Raw genomic sequence first — 20,162 nt, forward strand, 5'->3', positions numbered from 1 at the left:
AATAGGCACTGTGACGAAAAAGAATAGCTTGAATTCTCCTCCATGCTGTGATGGGTCATTGACCCCGGTTGGCAGCACTGGTTTCCTCCTGCCAGCCACTGCGATGAAGAAGAGTAGCCTGGATGCTTCTCCAAACTCGGGTGGGTCCTTCACACTGACTGAAAGACCTGGTTCCCTTTTCCTTCAGTTCTTAGTCCCAGACACAGACTTCGTTCATTCGCCTGCCAAGTACTGCATTTGTATGTCTTATTCCCACAGCTCTTTTTAGCTTCTCCCATCTGATTTGACAGCCCTAGGTCGCCTTTGCTTCAAGTACTGTCTGTCACAAAGAGGACTAGATATACTTATTACTGGATATGATCTTTTCTTGTAAGGTCCCAGACGCCATTCCTCATTAAAGTACAGTGATAATGTTTCTCTTAGTGCCCCGTAGGGGTTATCCTCTTTTCCCCACTTTACACACTCAATTGGTTTAGAGTGTTCCTACCCTCTGGGGACCCCCAACCATAGGTTCAGCCACCCAACTACCTTTTCGGGTCTGGACCGCAGCCCTCAGGTTGATTGCGGGCTTCCCTGGGTCTTTCTCTGCTTTGCTGGCGCTCTAGGACTCCTCTCGCTTGCCGCAGCAGTTCTGTGGCTTTTGGCCCTCTTTGGCGTTTTTCTTCCAGGCGGACCGCGTGGTCCTGTAGTGCTGCATTGCTGGTGCTTTTTTCAGCCAGCCTCTGTTTGCTCTGTGTGTCTGGTGGAGACTGCCACTTCAGCATCTCCGCGCCTGGGTCTGCTCCTGCTGCTTTTCTCTCTGAGCACCGGTCCCTCTAGCGATTCCTCTCCGGAGCATCTGACATTCAGGAAAGTCTTATCAGTTTTTATATCCAAATCTGTGGCTGATGACTAGACTGCTCGGATAGGTTTAACTGAGTGATCCACGCCGCTGCCTCATCACAGTTTCTTGATTTGGATCTTCATGATAGTGATCCCTCTTCTCCCTCGTCTCAGTCCTTTTTAGTTCTTGCATACTATAGAAGTATATAGGATAGAGTAGGGGTGAAAAGAGTTGGGGTGAAAGAGAGGTGCAGATTTTAGATGCATATCGCGTTCTCCCACAATGGTTGTCAGTGGTTCCAAAGGGAGTCTCCCCTCCCATGAGATCCACCCGCTGAGTATCAGCCCCAGGGCAGGGACCTCACTTCTCTGATCTCATGCGAAGGGGCTTGCCCTTCAGAGGCACTGACGACATCCTCGAATTCTTCCCACTCCCCAGTACTTCCCTTATACGCTAGCATTTAAACCAAAGCTCTGTTACTCTCGTTAGTTTCTGTACAGTGTCCACTTGACCTTTTGCTATTATACTTGAACTACAAGGCAACGCTTTATTTTTTTCAGATCATGACTGTAAGCAGCTCTGGTACCTGAAACGTCATTGGTTTCACTTCATGAAATAAATGCACATTAAAAAAAGTCAGCTAGATTCAAAAGGTTTGGTAATCTTAAACACATACTGATCACCTCTGTAAAAATGTGCATGTCGTTCAAACAAGGGTGTAGGAAATGTCACTTCTTTTCTAAGGAACTGCAAGCGTTTCAACTTATGCGTGTTCCAAAAATACAATTATGCACTTCTATGTGCAATAGCTATTAAGCTGTGCAGCAAAAGTATAACGTGACTTCATAGTAATTGTGGATTGCCTGGTCTGTAGAATACTGTGCACAACCATTTGTATTTTTCCTTAATTCTCCGATTTGAATGTAAAGATAATATTGTTTTTTTTTACACTAGTTCGGGTGAATTTTAAATTTCCTGGCAGTAATTTGATTGGCTTAGCTTAAAACAATAACATCTTCAAGATCGAAACTAATTGAAGAATATGACCAAGAAAGTTGGGTTTATTGGTCCTCATTACATGGTGGTGTGGTGAACATGTGAACGTCATTCTGTTACCACCACTTTTGTTTGTGTTAATGGAATTCTCACCATTTCTAACGCACTACTGAATTCTGAGTTTGGAGTTAAAGTGGAGGATTTACCTCCCGTAAAAAGCCAACAAGGTGCTATGGTCTACCTCAAGGCTGTGTGTTGATTGCGCTTGGGCTTTCAGTCTTATATCTGCTTTGCTAAAAACACATTTCTTTTTTCAGGCAGGAAGCTCTTCTTGCCGCCATTAGTGAAAAAGATGCCAACATTGCATTGCTGGAGTTGTCTTCCTCCAAGAAAAAGAAAACTCAGGAGGAAGTGGCGACTCTGAAACGTGACAAGGACCGCTTGGTACATCAGCTTAAACAACAGGTACTGTAAGACGGACTAGGGAAGTGAGTGAGCGGAGTATTAGTGACCAGCGGTGCATGCGGTGGGATAGCTATTGAAGAACCAACAAGCTAATCTTCCTTGTAAAAGGGAATGCATGTTAATTAATTTTCGAGTCGGTTTCCAGATTTCTAATTTGTTGGTTGTAGTTTTGGTTTGCCACGTTCAGTAATAAGGATTCTTGTCTGATAGGCAGTATGTGCTATTGCCTCAGTTATGTGTGCACACTAATCCATAGTAGGCCCTATATATATATATTATTATTTAATTCTTATATAGCGCCAAAGACCCATGGGCCTCAGGGCGCAACATAAAACAAGCAGACTCCAAACAAACTGAGGTAAGGGGCAGATGGAGAATGGCAATTTACCAATCCCAGTAAAAGAGGGGAGAAAGAAACTCGCCCTCAAACTATCGTCCAATCTCCCCCATCTATTCATGCAAACATTTTGGAAGAGTACTTCACGCCAATCTTTAAGACTGGATTTTTGCTAATAAGATAGTCTTGCACTTGCTAGTCGATTTTCACGGAGACCTCATTACAGTAGATCAGGTGTTTACCCTTTATTTATTAATTCTGAAATGTGTGCACCTGTGGAAAAGGTCTTCGTAGATATAAAGGCGGCATTCAATGAGGTGCCACAGAATAACTCTTAGCTAATACTTGTCTAGATTGGGCTACCAAAGACAATATTAGATCCAATAGTGGCAATGAGGGTCTGTGGCGGGGGGCGGAAGCTTTGAAGTTGATAAAGGAGTGAGGCAAGAGCGTGGCATAGCACTGACTCGATTCTCATTATATATCTGTGATATTGCAACCAGAATAGAAAAACTTGAGACCGATTCCCCCCCAAGTTTAAATGTGAAAAAGACTTGAATACAATGCTGTTTTGATTCAGAAGATGTGTAATGGCCTACAAAAAAACTTAAAACCTTTTCTGATATGTTTAAAGATAAGGGCCAGGAGATCAATTATAGCAAAACCAAAACTGTGGTCTGCAGAGATAAGAGAAGGCCAGGCAAAACATTTTGTTTCCAAGTCAATGGAAATGTGCTGGAAAAGGTTAAAAATAGAGGGGTGGGATGTACAAGTATTAAAATTTAATGTAACCACAGGCCCCAGTACAGCCTCCGTTGCCGGCTCCGTTGAATCCGCCCCTATTTCAGCCGGTTCCAAGCCAATCTCAGCAGCAGCTTCTGACTCCGGTCTACACACCGCAGCTCACGGTGGCCAGCACTCCTCCTCCCACGGCGGACCAGCCAGACACCCAGGCGGATACAGATGAGGAGGAGGACCCTGACGCGCCTTCTTCAGCGAAGGCCTTCACGACAGGCTTGCAGGTTTAGCAGAATATCTGGGCCTTCCTCATCCCGAGGTAGAGCAGCCCGAGGAGGGGGTCTTGGCAGCGGTCCTCTCCCTAAGACCCTCTACCAAGACGGGTATCCCGATGCAGAAAGATGTTGTCGCTCTGGCCAAGAAGGTTTGGGTCAAGCCACACTCTGCCCAGTCTGTTAATCGGTGTCTAGACAGATGGAGGGGGATACACTCTTGCTGACAGCGCACCCCCAGCCGCACTCTTTGGTGATGGCTGCGTCGTCACTCTAAGTCTCAGTCGTCCTCTGCCACCTCGGCGTTGCCAGGCAAGGAGGAGAAGATCTTGGAGGCGTATGGGAAAAAGGTGTCCTCCAACGCCTCCCTGCACCTGCGTCAGGCCAATGCGGATGCCATGCTGGCAGCCACTAACCAGAGGTTGTGGCGGGAAATAGCAGACTTCCTTCCAGTGCAGAGCCAGGCACGCTTCAAGGCAAGTCTAGGAGAATCCAGGCTGGTAGTGCAGGACATCATGGAGTCCACAGTGGCCCACATCGATGCCTCTTGCCGAGCTATCTGCATCGCCACGGACATGAGAAGGACGGCCTGGCTTCGGGCTACTAAGTTTAACCCTGACGTCAAGGATTGCATATTGGACCTTCTGTTCGAGGGTAGTGACCTCTTCCACTCTACCACCAACGAGGAATTAGATAAGAAAAAGAACAGCTCGCAAACTGCAAAGTCTTTATCCTGACAAAGGCCACGCCCAAGGTGTACACCCAGCCCCATCAACGCTCCGATAAGGGGCAGACGTTTGGCTCTGGAGGTTCCGGAGATTCCAGGAACAGAGGTCACGACAACCTGACTGCTTGCCGAGTCAGCACCGGCACAAGCAACAAAAACGGTGGGGGGGAGCAAGGGCTTCTTCCAGTCCCCTTCCTCAGCAGCAGCCTCAGAGATCAAAAAGGCATGACGCGTCCCTCCGGGTCCACGTGTCTCCAGTAGGGGGCAGGCTAGCCTCTCACTTGAATTTTTGGTGCCAGACCTTCGCGGACCCGTGAATCCGCTCAGTAGTATCCACAGGTTACCGCCTACATATACCTCCCTCTCCTCCTCCTGCTCTCCCCTCCCACAGATTAGGATGGCAACTCTGTTGGCGGAGATCCGGCCGCTCATCGAGAGCCAGGCAGTGAAAGAAGTACCATCCTCCCAGAGAGGATTAGGTTTCCATTCCAGGATTTTCGCCATGCAAAAAAAGAACTAGGCTGGCCTGAGAGTTGTTGGACCTCTCCACCCTCACCCTCAACCTCTACCTCCCTCTTCAAAAATTCAAGATGGTTACGCCAGCACTCATTGCAGAGACACTAGACAAGGGAGAGTTGATGTGCTCCCTGGATCTGAAGGACACTTACCTACATGTCCCGATTTGGCAGCCCCATCGCTCCTTCCTATGCTTCAGGATCATGGGCTGTCATTTCCAGTACAAGGTGCTACTCTTTGGCCTCAACTAAGCACCCAGGGTATTCACCAGACTCGTTAATGCACTGGCAGCCCTCTTCAGGGCCCAGGGCCACCATGTCTACCCGTACCTGGAAGACTGGCTCATCAGGGCGAGATCCCCCGAGTAGGTTGTCCACACCTTCTCCGCGCTTATGAGTGCGCTCCACGACCTGGGGTTTACCATCAACCTCAAGAATTCTCAGCTGCAGCCCACGCAGAGCCACACCTTCCTGGGCCTCATCTGGGATACGAGCTCCGAAAAGGTATTTCCCTCGAAAGATAAGATTACGGCCATGAAGAGGGCCACTATGTGCTTCCTTACCAGACCAGTTACTTCGGCTTGATGGTAACAGCACCTGCTGAGGCTGAGTATCATGGCAGAGGTCCTCTTGGCTGTGCCACACACGAGGCTCCGGATGTAGAGACTGCAACTGCACTTCGCAGCCTCATGGAATCGACAGTAGGGCTCCCAAGCGGAGCTGGTCAGCATACCGCCCTCTCTCCACTCTGACCTCACGTTGTGGTCCAAGGACTGCAATCTGCGGACTGGCAGGCCATTCCGGCAGCCGACTCTGCAGCTCACCATTACTACAGACTTTCCTCTAGAGGGCTGGGGAGCCACTCTGGACAGCCACAGCATCCATGGAGTCTGGACCCGGCAGGAGCAGGAGTCGCATATCAATATGCTGGAGCTCAGAGCCATTTGGCTAGCCCTCAGGACCTTCCTCACGCTCATCAGAGGCAGGACAGTCCTGATCCAGACAGACAACTCCACCAGCATGTACAATGTCAACAAAGAGGGGGTACCAGGTCCCCTCTGCTGTGTAACCTAGCGGTCAGCATGTGGGAATGGGCCCTGGAAAACATCTACCTCTGGGCGATCCACCTACCGGGGGAGGCCAACTTGAAGGCGGACAGACTCAGCAGGCTGGGTGTGGACAATTACGAGTAGCAATTGAACGACCACGTGCTGCAGGAGGTTTTCAACACATGGGGGTCATCCTCAGGTGGATCTATTTGCCTCCCGGAGGAACATGAAGTGCCATCAGTTTGCGTCTTGGTAGGGACTAGGCCCGGGCTCCCTGGGCGACCCCATGCAGATTCAATGGGAGAGCATGACAGCATATGCTTTTCCGCCCACACCCCTGATCCCCAGAGTACTCTGCAGGCTCGCCACCTCAGCATCAAAGTGATAGCGCCTTGGTGACCGGCGAGATCGTGGTTCTCGGAATTGCTCAGCCTCTCGGACCAGCCACCCATTCACCTTCCACTGGGCCCAGCACCTCCCCTGTCCCAGCAGGGGGGCAGGGTTCTCGACCCCACTCCTCAGAAGTTAGCCCTCGCAGCGTGGTTCCTGAGCAGATCACCCTCAAGCACCTGAACCTATCTCAGGCTAACTTGGAGATCATCCTGGGTGCTAGAAGCAAGGCCACTAGGAGCCAATACAGGAGCAAATGGAGCAGGTTCGGTCCCTGGGCAGATTCTAAGGAAATCAACCCCCTGACGTGCTCGCTGGACGATGTGCTTTCGTTCTCTGCGCACCCTGCCCACTCAGGCGTACAGGTTGACACTTGTCGCACCTATCTCGCAGCCATAGGGGCCTACAGAAATTCAGAGGAGATCTTCTCCTCTTCCAACCCGATAGGCAGGAAAAATCGGGCGGGCCTGTCCAGGCTCTACCAGCCCATCAAAAAGCCACACCCTGTGTGGGACCTCAATGTGGTGTTGTGCGCCCTGTCGCACAAACCCTTCGAGCCAATGGCATCCGCGGACATCAGGCTGGTCACCATCAAGACAGCTCTGCTAGTAGATCTCACATCCGCTCGCAGACTCAGCGAGATCCAGGCTCTGTTGGCTACAGAACCCTATACCACTTTCCATAGGGATAGGGTGGTCCTGTGGACTCACCCGGCATTCCTACTTAAGGTACCCTCCGCGTTCCATCTAAACGAGGAAATAGTCTTACCTACATTCTTCGCTGACCCAAAGACGAGGCTCAGAGTGTCTTGCACTGGCTGAATGTCAGACCCGCTCTGAAATTCTATCTGGATATGACCAAGCGCTTGTTGACATATATTTGTGAAACAAATAAAATAACAATTGCAGGCATTGTAAGCGCCAGTCTCAAGGGAAACCGTTAAAATGGTTGCTCAAGATGCAAATACATGTACACTGTTGCAGATTATTCAGTATTATAAGTTTTCCAAAAACACAGCACAAAACATGCTATTGTATACACCATTGTAAATATTCAAGAAATCAATGTGTGGACGTTGCAAGAAGTACTGCAAGTGCAGAGGCACAACAATGTAAGTGTATATGTTGTGCCTGATAGCGGGAAAATCCTGGTGTTGCCTGTATATATCTGATGGGGACATGACAGGTCTAACACCCTTAAATTGTCTGACCGTGGGGTAGGTTGGGGGGTGGCAGGGTGAGTTGAGCTTTAGACGCAGCATATGCTGTTGGACCCTTGGAATACTTCCTTTGCTTTCCTGCCTGCCTGTTCTCATAATATTGCCTTTTCCACTCAGGCTGTCACACTGGTCCCTTTCCCGAGGCTGGTCCCTGGTTTATTTTGTGGCCCTTGCCTTTGTTGTTCTCCATCAGCTTAGGAGTAACCTTCTAGCCCAGCTGTTAAAGTGCTACTTCTTGTTTCATTCCTCTACTCTTTCCCTCCCCCGGCTTGAGACATTCTCTTTTTCTCTTCTTCTGTTGCCTCCCTCCTTTCCTTGGTGGGTCCATCTCCTCCTCACTGTATCTCTCTGTTCCCACTCATTCCTGGCCCTCGTCTCCCCCCAATGATTCTTCTTTAACTGTCTCTTCACTTTTTCGCTAAAGATTCTTTCCTTCTCTTTTCTCGGCCCTCACGTTAGTCCTCCTCTACTGCCTCTCCTCATGTGTCACTCCTTGTCGCTTACCCCTCCTCCTTTCCTTACTCTTCCACTGCTCGCTCTCAAACAGTTACCTAACTCCCACACACCCCACTTGCGCATCACTTCCCTTTTATACTGTATCAAGGTTTTAGATTGGTGCTCCAAGTTCAAGACTTCAGCGAGATATAATCTACCCAGGAGAACTCTGTCGCAGGGCAGACCAAACTTTTGTTCCATGCACCAAGATTATTTGCGGGTTAGGCACCGACTTAAACTTATTTGGTGTCACACTTAGTTATCCGATGCTTGCACTGATGTTTACTCTCCAACTATCTGTGAGGTGTCGAACCTGATTTTCTCTCGAGACAGCAACCTTCTGTTGTCTGAGAGGGGCAGAGTTTGCGGCCACTCCCTCAAGTTGCAACTGCAAACCTGTTTGTTCCTCCGGGAAACACTGTAACGTATGCAAACTTTGTCCTACAGAATCCTTGTTAAATTTATGGCGCAATGGTGGCAGTCTTTTGGCCTGGCGTTAGAGTTTGTATGCCAGTCATTGTTGGCTGTTTGGGATGAGAGTAGCCCCCTTCGCAGCGGGCAGAAGTCCCCAACCCCCAGGGATCCCCTCCTAGAGAATTGCCCTCCTACCTCCTGCTGTCAATAGCTAAGATTCAACCAGTATGGTATAAATTGGCATATAAATGGGAATGGGTAGTAAACTCATCTTTACCGCTTTCTTATGATGTTTGATTCTCAAAAGTAGATGTCAAAAGTTATATTTGATGCAAGGGTGTGGTTCCAAAAGCTTCCTTTAGTTGGTTCGGAATGACTCCCATTTCTCAATGACTTATTAAAAATGAAGACGTTTTCTGACACTCATACCTTGCTATGTTTAATGTATATGTTATAGAAGGAATGTTGTATTTGTGTACATTTTAGAAGCCTTGAATCCAAGTAGAGTGCTGATGTTTCCTAAATGTACTCCTAGTAGCTTTAAACCCATTTTAGCCTCTCTCACAGGCTTTCTACTCATCCTGGTCACTTACTAAAATACAAATACTCTGGAAGCAGTCTTTTAGGCGATAACTTCTTAAAATGTCTATAGTGCCTTTGGTGTAACTTGTTTTCCTAAAGCGAGACATGGGTGCGATTCTGTTCTGCTTCATGGCTTTGCGTGACCTTTGTATTGGGACATGTTCGGTAAACAGCTCTGGTGTTAATCCGTTCTCTGGTGTGTCGTGTGAAAGTGTTTGTCAGAAAAGGGGGGTGCAGTGGTTTTGAATGTCCTACATGGTAGGACGAGTAAAAGGTATTGAAAGAAGAGTGATACCGCATCTCGCCTGTCGGTGTCCCACTCTCCGAGGGCCCCCCATCCAGGTGATCATCCTGCCTAGTCCGGCCCCAGGAACTGGATCCAATAGCGATGGCCGTGTCATGTCCACTTGGATGACAGATCCCCGGGGATTAGCTAGGGAGACGCCTTCAGGTTTCTCACACCTTCCTGTGATGGATCCTTTCCGGCGTCAGACCTGCACGTGCTCTGCCTTCACTGTCTCAGTGAAGATCACAGCTGGAACTGCTATTCGACATGCAGCACCCTTACTCCCCGGCCACTCAAAAACCGGCTTGCGAGGTGGAGGGAGCTGTTGACCAGATCTCCACTGGAGCATGTCAACGAGTATGTGCGCAGGAAAACGAAGGCCCAAGGTAAGTGTTATATTTCCAAAAGCACCCTCGCAAAGGTGATTCCTTCCCCGGGAACCAGCCAAACAGAAGGGGCCACGCTGGTCCTGTCACCAGTCAGGCTACCGAGGCTAACTGAGCTACCAGCCGAGGAATCCATGGATCCTCCCAGTCCCAGCGCTGAGGGAAAATCTCCCGAGGGGCTCCGCCCTTGTACCGGGCCTAGGCTCGAGGGGGGCCCCTGCATGCAGCAGCACTAACGCCTATATGGCTGAGGGCGATAAGCCTGCCAGGGCCACAAGTGAGGTGCAGAGAAGGCCTGATCCTATGCTGTCAAGCAAATAGGTAGAGGCCAGAGGGTATGTATCTCGACGGACACGCAGATCCCGCGCTCGTTGGTCCAGGACAAAATGGCGGCTCAGGCTGACAAAATGGCGTGGTGCGCGGATGCATGCCATTCAAACGAGCCCCAAAGGCAGGACTTCACTCCAAGGGTGGAATTGTCCCCCATGCTTAGGCCACAGATACCATGGTACACAGCCTACCCAGTGCCCACATTGTATGTGCGGTACACCGAGGCGTGTTGCTTGCCGGGCAGACATGGCACTGGAAGATCTCAGCCCTCCACGCCCGTTAAGCTGGCTGTACCTGCACAGGAGTGCGCATTCCCAGCGTGCGAGGAACAATTCTTCTTTAAATTTCGAACTTTGATGAAGTCGCCCCAAATGGGGAGCACCCTGAAAAGGATTATTAAGGAGGTGCTTCGACCTACGCCTCCACAGCCTTCTGCTCCACTTCAGCTGCAGACGGCTCCATCCTTAGTCCCGCTGCTCTCCCCATAAACACATTTTCAGCGATGATCTTCCACGACAGGCTAGCGGGATAGGCAGAATATCTGAGCATCCCTCATCCTCAGAAGGAACAACCCGAGGCTGAGGTACAGACCATCAAAGTAGCTACCAGATTGGACATTCCTTTCCAGAAAGATTTTGAAACTCTGGCAAAAAAGGGCTGGCACAAGCCCCACTCAACACAGCCCACCAAACGCCAAATATAAGCAGGCCGAAGGAGATGCTCTCCTCCTATGGGTTCACCCTCAGTCACATATCTCTCTGATGGACAGCAGCTTCAATGTATGCCAAACCGCAGGCATCCGTATCGTCTTCCTCTACCACAGCATTGTTAGGCAAGGAGGAGAAAACTCTGGAGGCCTAGGGAAAGAAAATGTATTCTAACGCTGGCATCCACCTGAGGCAAGCAGACACAATGCTGTCTGCTGCTAATCAGAGACTTTGGAGGGAAATTGCAGACTTCCTTCCAGATCTGCCAGTACACAGACTAGCAGCCTTCAAGGCAGGATTGGCCAAAGCCAGAATCGTGGCACAGGACATAATGGAATAGTCGTTTGGCCATATTGACACAGCCGGATGGGCCAGTTGTGTGGCCCTGATATGAGACGGACGGCATGGCTCAAAGTTACCAGGTTTAATCCAAATGTTCAAGACCATATCCTATATCTCCCTTTTGAAGAGGGGTGAGGGGAGGCAGGTTGTTCCATTCATCCACAGACGAGCTACTTCACAAGAAAAGGAACAGTTCTCAAACCGCCAAGTCATTGACTATACTGGCAAAGCCTGCATCCAAGCCGTACGGTCAGTGACAAGCCCGATCAGACCATGGGAAGAACTTTGGGTGGATTCAGGGGCTTCCAGGAACAGATAGCCAGGCAGACAGTTCCCCAAGCCTACACAGGTGCAAGCAACAAAGGACCTCCCACAAGGGCGGCTTCCAGTCCCCCTGCCAGGCACCATTCTCAGGGGGGAAAAAAACCAATGATGCCATCATCAAGGTGCACAATTCTCTGATGGGGGGGGCAGGCTTGCTGTTCACGTTAAATCCTGGCAGACTTTCTTCACAGAGCCATGGATCCTATCAGAGGTCCCCCATGGGTTCCCATTCCCTCTCCCTCTAAACCCCCCTCCGATCCCGACACCATCTCTCCTTGCAGAGATTTGTATACTTGTAATAAGTGGGGCAGTAGAAGAAGTCCCACTCTCTCAGAGAGGCTTAGGGTTTTATTTGTGAATTTTCGCAATACAGAAGAACCACCAGGCAGGCCTGCGAGTGGTTCGCAATCTATCCTTCTTAAACCTCTCCCTACTCCAAAAGTTCAAGATGCTTACGCCAGCTCCGATAGTGGAATCTCTGTGTGGGGTAGACTGGACTTGCACCCTGGACCTGAAGGAATCATATCTGCACGTCCCACTTCGGCAAGCCCATCATTCCTACGTATGGTTCCCATTTCCAGTACAAGGTCCTTCCATTTGGTCTCACAGGTATTCACGAGGCTCATGAATGCAGTGGCAGCGCTGCTCAGGTCCGAGGACCCCCATGTCTACCCATACCTCGATGATTGGTTGGTCCGGGCAGAATCACCTGGGGAAGTTTGGAATACGGCCTCCAGACTGATTGACATCCTTTATGATTTGGGGTTCTCCATCAACCACAGAAAGTCTCAACTCCAGCCGACCCAAGCTTTGGTCTTCCTTGGTCTAATATGGGATACCAAGGAGCAGAGAATCTTCCCCACGACGAAGAGGGTGGGAGCGCTGAAATCTGCTACTGGACATATTCTCAGCAGGTCGACAACTTCAGCGTGGTGGTACTAGCATCTGTTTGGAGTTATGGCGGTGTGCCTACTGGCCGTTCCGCATACTAGACTCAAATTGAGGCGGTTTCAGTTGCACCTTGCAGCCTCCTGGAACCAAGAGACCGCTCCCAGGCAGCTTCAGTCACCATTCTGGCGGAGCTCCACCAGGATTTGGTATGGTGGAGGCAAGAGACCAATGATATGGTGGGCAGACCGTTTAGACAGCCCCTACCTACCCATGCCATCAAAACAGACTCCTCCCTGGACAGGTGGGAAACAACTCTCGGCGCCCAGGGTATACATGGTCTCTGGTCAAAGGCAGACATGAACAGTCACATCAACTTGCTCGAGCGAACGGCCATACAGCTGGCTCTCAGGGGCTTCCTACCAGCGGTCAAGGACAACTCTGTTTGCATTCAGACAGAGAGCTCCACTTGTATGTATTACATCCACAAGCAAGGGAGCACCAGATCTGCCCCCCTGTGCAGGCTTACCATTGAGATCTGAGAATGGGCTGTATACCACAACATATGGCTGTCTGCAATCCACCTCCCGGGGGAGTCCAATCTAGAGGTGAACAGGCTCAGCAGGTTGAGTGTAGACAACTACGAGTAGCAATTGGACACACAGGTCTTGCTGGAGATTGTCAGGAGGGGGGGGCAGCCCCACATAGACCTATTTGCCATGCAACAGAACCGGCGATGCCAGCAGTTTGCTTCCTGACTCGGTAGTGGCAGAGACTCACTGTGGGATGCCCTACACCTGCAATGGGATGGGATGTGGGCTTACGCATTCCCCCGACCCAACTGATTCACATGGTAATCTGGAAGATCAGAGAAGCTTGGCGCTTGCGGTTTATTCTGATAGCGCTGCAGTGGCCAGCCAGACCATGGTTTTCGGACCTCATGAGGCTCACAACAGAGGCCCCGGTGTCTCTTCCAGTTGGGGGAACCCTGCTTCTCTCCCAGTAGGGGGTGGGGGGAGGGGTTTACCCTGCCCCGGAGAAATTGGCCATAGCAGCCTGGTTCCTGAGCATGTAACCCTGCAGCACATTCGGCTGTCTCAGGACAACCTCAAGATAATACAGAATGCAAGAATGACTCCACCAGAGGCCAATACAAGAGCAAATGGACCAGGTTCTGCTGCTGGGCCAAGGAAAGGGGCATAGACCCATTGGTGTACACACTGGATCAAGTGCTATCGTTCTCGGCACATCTGGCAGAGTCAGGTGTGCAGGTCGACACATGCTATACTTACCTGGCAGCGTTAGGAGCTAACAGAAATTCAGACAGTTTCCTTCTACACTTCCAAACGTGTGGTCAAGAGGCCTCTAACGGGTCTTAAAAGTTGGTCACCCCTCCCCCCCCTCAAACGTCCACACCCGGTTTGGGACCTCAATGTGGTGCTGGGCGCCATGGTGCATGAACCATTCGAGCCCATAGCCTCTGTCGACATCAGATGGTCACAATTAAGACAGCTCTTCTGGTGGGCCTTACTTCAGAGTGCAGGGTCAGCGAGATTGAGGACCTCATGGCCTCAGAACTCTATACCATGTTTCATCGGGACAAGGTGGTGCTAGGCACCCACCAATTTTCTCCCGAAGGTGGTGTCTTTGTTTCATCTCAACGAGGAAATAGTCCTACCAACTTTCTTTTCCAACCCAAAGGACGAGGCAGAAAAGGTATTGAACTGTCTTGATGTCAGGAGAGCCCTGAAGTTCTACCTGGACCAGATGCATTATTCATCTCTTTTGGTGGTTCAGAGCCAGGTTGTCGGGCGTCAAAGGCCTCGATAGTTAAGTGTATGTGTGTGGCCATTCTGGAGTCCTACAAAGGCCAGCTTAAGGAGGTACCAGAAGATCTTCACGCTCATGCGGTCAGGGCCAAGGCCAGGGCAGTTGTCTTCCAGAGGCATGTGCCATGGCAAACAATCAGCAGGGCGGCTACCTCGGCTACCCCCTTAGCATTCTGCAAGCATTGTTGTCTAGATGGCAGGCATGGCCTTTGGGCAAGCAGTCTTGAGGGACCTGTTCTCTTAAGGTCATCAACGTCTCACCTCCCTTGGGCTACAATCAATGGTAATCGCCTATGCAGTATGGAGGAAAGGGGACGTAGGAGTAATTACAATTTACTTATTGTAGGGACTAACGTACTCCTAGTCCATAGTCCCCTTTCCTCCATATGTCCAACCATCCTCCCACCTTAAAAATAGGAACGTAGTTAAGCAGTTTAATCAAGCCAACGCGTAAAAAGGGGACTGAGGTGTGGCGCCGGAGGGCGGAGTCATGGGAGCGCATGCTCCTGGAGTCACGCCCCCACACACCACTAAATTTAGACAGGTAAGTTCCTGTCCCTAGCGATGGGCGCCCATGCAGTATGGAGGAAAGGGGACTATAGACCAGGAGTATGTTAGTGAATAACTTGTAATTTATTTCACCAGTTGTCAAACAGTATCTGGATCCCATAACTTCCAACCCAAGGGTCTCGACTTCTTTCCGTCAACAAACTCTCTTTTTCCCTTTCTCACACGATTTAAAATTTCACCCCATTTGGCAGTTTTTAAAATGTCTTTCACCTAAACGCTACTAACGGTCCAGAAGGTATCCTCCCATATCCTTGCTTGGTGCTCTCTGACTTCAGGTATGCTAGGCATAGAATCGCATCTCCAGTACTACACTCCCAGGAATAGTTCTGCATACTCCACCTTTTCAGAAAACACCTCTTTAAAGGGTCTCATCTCATATCATCAAGCACACCTTTTCCCAATACAGTGTTATAGGAATGCGGACGCAGCAATCACATACACTGTAGGAAAATTTGAAGAGCACACTGTGGCACTTGTTTGTTTCCTGGTGCGTGAATCAAGAATATGACGCCGCTGAGTGGAAACTCCTGGTGGTTACTGATTCGAGTGGCGAACAGGTTCCTAATGAGAAGTAACTCCGATCTGCCACCTATATGAAATTATTGCTAAGTTAGGTGGTCATTGTTGAACGATTGAACAAACGAACCGCCCGAGGAGTGCTCAAGTTGGGATGTTGGGTGTTGCATTGGTCAACAGTGGAAATTGATGTATTAAGGCACGAGTTTTCCCCTGATGAATTTCTCTATATTTTTACTGACATAAATGGGAATGAAACATGTCGGGATCATGTGTACTGTTTTATTAATTAGAAAGTGAGATTAGGACATTGATTGTCTATTAGAAATCCCGGAAGAAGGAATTTGTCAATGAATGTAAATGTTGCTATGCTAAACACAAGAGTGTATGATTTTGAAAAGTGTGTATGAGTCTCTTACCACTGTGCATTGTTTATTTCTATTAGAACTCATAATATGACTAAATCGGAGTATTATATATTTCTGGTTATTTAATTTAAGTCACTTTATATGTAGCTGAATATATTAAAGAAATTGTATATTTTTTATGATTGCTGTTTTAAGAAATGTATTTAATAAAGAAATAATTTGTTTATGTATCGAGGTGTGAGGATATAATTTAAAAGTCGAGCCGCAGCACACACGAAGGAGGGCAGGAGCCCAGCCTCCCGAGAGCCTTGGAGTGGCTCCCACAGTCGCACCTCGATCTGCCTCGGCACCCTGGACTCCACAAGGGTGAGGCTGCTATTGGCTGGACTGACCCAGCAATCTTCACGGCACACCTAACTTGGCTGGATTCTTGGTTTCTGCCTGCGACCGGAAACGAACGCACCGCTTTGCAGGCACCGCCTGACCCCGTCACTATCTTCCGCCTGATCCCAAGATGGCGGGCGCATGGCGGCACCAGAGCGAGGCTCTGGCCGTGTGGCTTCGTTGCTAAGCAACTGAAGCTTTTTTTTCATCCCGCTACTTCCGCCGGCAGGCGGAAACGCCGGCCATCGACGAAGGCCCGCACAAAGGCCCCTGTTTGCCCCCTGGCGCTTCAGGCAACATATTAGGGTCAACGATCAACTTTGTTTCCCTACTTGCGGACACACTGGCGCAAGGCACTACATCTCATAAGGTAACTTGATTGATGGTTACTCTCTAACTCTTGGGGAACTTCATTGTCAATAATTATTAAGACTTTGTCTACTCATGTTATAATTAACGTACATTATCTACAGCTTATATATCACGTGCTTGACATGTATTAGATCTGACTCGTCTGTTAATATCATCTCTTCCCTACTATTAAATCTATCTCAGAGTTGCACCTTGCTCTCCTGCCAGATCTACACCTATTGTTGTACTGCTTATCCAGCCTCTAACACGCTCAAATCCATATGTATCTAGACATGCTGCCTGTACTCTAGTCATACCTAGCTATACTGCTCAATTTCGATTCTAAATGCCGCTTGATCCTGATTTTAGTTGTATCTAGACATGCTGCCTGTTCGTAAACCCAGTCTTATTTAGCCATACTGTTCAAATTCGCTTCTAGATGTCCTCAGACAACTAGCGCCTACTTAGTCAAGACATTACCTTCAATTCTATTCAGAATGCATCTACCTATCACAAGTTTACACGCCTCTGTCCTCATCTTCCTGAACATTACTGTATACACTTACTGTAAAATGGCACCTCAACTGCCCAATATGCCCATTTCTTCCATGCCCACCGACCAGATTCCACCACATACAGACCTAGCCAACCCTCAGCTACCACCTAGTCTCCCTCGCACCAACATAGACAGGAACCTAGGACTCAGAGCTAGATTAGCCAAAATCTACGAGCCATTGGCCCGCTCGCTGCATACCCCACAAAAATCCTTAAAACAGCTACCTCAACTTAACCCTAACATTAAAACCTCTAACTCACTTCACAACCTCACCTCTAGCCCCATACTCATCCACCCTAGACTGAGCACACCTGGACAAAATCAAGATAAACGCCATACTAGCGCTGCTGAAAACACAACTACCACCATAAAGACAGCCAGCCCTAAAATCAAGGGAGCCCTAATCAACGCTAGATCCTTAGTAGCACATGCCACAGAAATAGCAGATCTGATCCTCAAAGACAACCTAGACTTCCTCGCCATCACCGAGACCTGGTTACACCCAGCAGCAGGCCCCATGATTATGCTAGCAGTCCCAAACAAGTACACCATCCTGAGGCAAGATCGCCCCAAGTCCAGAGGAGGGGGTGTCACCATTATACATAAACTTAGCCTACCCATGAGACTCGCTACACCTTCCAATGTCCAATCCTGTGAAAACTTATCAGTCAAAGTCCCTCTCACTAATACCCAAACCCTCACCATCCACTTGATTTACCGCCCACCAGGACCCATCGGCACCTTTGATGAAGACCTTAACGCTATCCTAACTAGCAACCTTAAAACCTCAGCTCAAGTCCTTACCTTGGGGGACTTTAACCTAGGCTACAATGGCCCAGCAGACCCAATATCTAGCTCTATAGGCACCACCCTTGCTGAACTAGGGTTTGCACAAAGAAGCATGGCCCCTTCTCACTCAAAAGGTAGAATACTTGATTGGGTGGCTGATCACAACTGCGTAGCAAACATTACCAATATCTCACCTCTAATCTGGACCGACCACCACCTAGTCTCGTTCTGGTTAACCACCGACAGACCTACACCTCCGCCTATCACAACAGCCCCACCTATTCTCACCAGAAACAAGAAAAGCATTACAGCAGAAAGACTCACCCCGAACCTACTCCCTAAACTTGACACACTCTCGGACAATGCGGACCCAGAGATCCTAGTTGAGGAATATAACAAAGCCATGGCCTCAGCACTGGACCTCATCGCCCCTCTCAAACTCAAACCGAGCAAACAGAAATCACACCTTAACAAATGGTACACACCATTCCTCAAAAACCTGAGGCAACAAAAGAGAAATTGCGAAGCTACTTGGAAAAAATGTCCCTCAGCTGCTAACAAACTTAATCTATCTAAAATAACTGCACTCTACAAAAAAGAAATATATGTGGCCAAACGAACGTCCTATGACTCTCGCATATCGTCAGCCAAATCCAACATGAAAGAACTCTTTTCCATTCTCAAAGAAGTTGAAATTCCCACACTACCTCTTGATACCTGCACCAAAGATAAAAACTGGTGCTCAGAAATTCAGAATGCCTTGGCCAATAAGATCAGGACCCTTCAAACCAAAATCTCCAGCAAAAAAGAGACCTTAAAAGACATGCCCCCCTCCAAAAAACCGGACAATTGCACAACCACAGACCCCACGCGCTTCAAGTTTACTAAAGTCAATACACTCGATGTGGAAAAAATCATCTTGTCCCTGAAACCATCTAAGTGCCAGGGAGACCTTTGCCCAGCACAGCTCATCAAAGACGCTGCTCGCGATCTTTCACCCTTCATCACGAAATTGATCAATGCCTCTTTCTCCACCGGCTCCATCCCCAGCAATCTAAAACAATCTTGGGTACTTCCCTTACTAAAAAAACCTACCCTTGACCCAGCCATACCCACCAATTACCGACCCATAACGACTGTTCCCTTCCTACTAAAAATCCTAGATAAGGTAGCTTACGTTCAAATACAGAAGCACCTGGAAGAACACCACCTCTTAAGATCTAGACAATCTGGGTTCCGCCCTCAACACGGGACTGAGACTGCTCTCATCGACCTGAAAGCTCAGATTGATACACTTAGGGACAAAGGACAAGTTGCCTTGCTCCTCCTCCTTGACCTCTCTGCAGCGTTCGATTTGGTCGACCACTCTGTCCTATGTTCACACCTCCACACAGCAGCACACTTCTCCCCCGAGGCCATCTCATGGGTCACCTCATTCCTTAACGGAAGAAATATGAGGGTATTTTCGCCTACAGCTGCAGCAGACCCTATACCTATCACCTGTGGTGTACCTCAGGGCTCCTGCGTCTCCCCCACATTGTACAACATATTCACCAAGCCCCTTTTCGATGATTTGGATCATCTCGGTATCACCTACACTAATTATGCAGATGATACTCAGATCCTCCTTCCGCTTTCTGGAGATTATGGAAAGGATTTGGCCTTGCTGAATAGGGTGTACATCATCATCCAGGCATGGATGGCCACTCATGGACTATGCCTGAATGTTGAGAAAACGGAGCTTATCATCCTGGGAACAACGCATAGTATAAGGAAACTCAGCCCGGCCTACAACTCTTTCATGATAGATGGGAACAACATCAAAGTTGGACAGGAGGTCAAAACACTGGGCTTCTACCTGGATTCTAACCTCTCCTTCAAAAGACAACTGAGCTCACTGGCATCCTCATCTGCATATACATGCAAATTAATCCGCTCAGCTAAACCATTTCTGTCAGACACTAGCTGCCTTACACTCGCTAGAGCCCTCATCCGCCTTGACTACTGTAACGCCCTCTACCTGGGAACCTCCAAGGCTATTACCAGCAAGCTACAAACCCTCCAGAATAACGCCCTGAGAGCAGTCTTAGGTATCCCCAGAAGAGAACACATATCAGGTTTCAGACAACAGAACAACTGGCTCTCTACTAGAGATAAAATTCTCCTAAAAACGGCTTCACTTACCTACAAATCCCTTAACAACGCTGCCCGATCTACTTGACTAACAGATTCCATAGACAAGCCTCCGCAAGACCCCTCAGAAATGCTTATAAAGATTGCCTCTCTGTCCCAAACTACAAACTTGCCACCATAGGAGGTAACAGTTTCCCGGTAAAGGCAGCCAAACTATGGAACTCTTTGCCCCCCAACCTCAGAGTAGACATGCCCTACCTGAATTTCCGCTCTAAGGTAATTTCATGGCTTAAAATGAAGGACAGCCAAGATAGATAAGTGCTAAGGCCATCCTTCATGCGATCCGCACACTGTGTAACCTTGTGTGCCACCTTTTAATTT

General features: G+C 48.9%; 1 protein-coding gene across 8 annotated transcripts in view; it reads left to right on the forward strand.

The window, feature by feature from the left end:
- Positions 1-20,162, forward strand: part of ERC1 (ELKS/RAB6-interacting/CAST family member 1) — a 2,866,486-nt gene that overhangs the window by 2,384,953 nt on the left and 461,371 nt on the right. For all 8 annotated transcript variants that reach the window (XM_069628613.1, XM_069628618.1, XM_069628615.1 and 5 more), the window contains one exon: positions 2,137-2,284. In XM_069628613.1, coding sequence (XP_069484714.1) covers positions 2,137-2,284 — 148 coding nt within the window. The remainder of the gene's footprint in view (positions 1-2,136; positions 2,285-20,162) is intronic.

The sequence above is a fragment of the Ambystoma mexicanum genome, chromosome 12 (assembly GCF_040938575.1).
Source record: "Ambystoma mexicanum isolate Mex_15411 chromosome 12, UKY_AmexF1_1, whole genome shotgun sequence".
NCBI classification, from domain to species: domain Eukaryota; kingdom Metazoa; phylum Chordata; class Amphibia; order Caudata; family Ambystomatidae; genus Ambystoma; species Ambystoma mexicanum.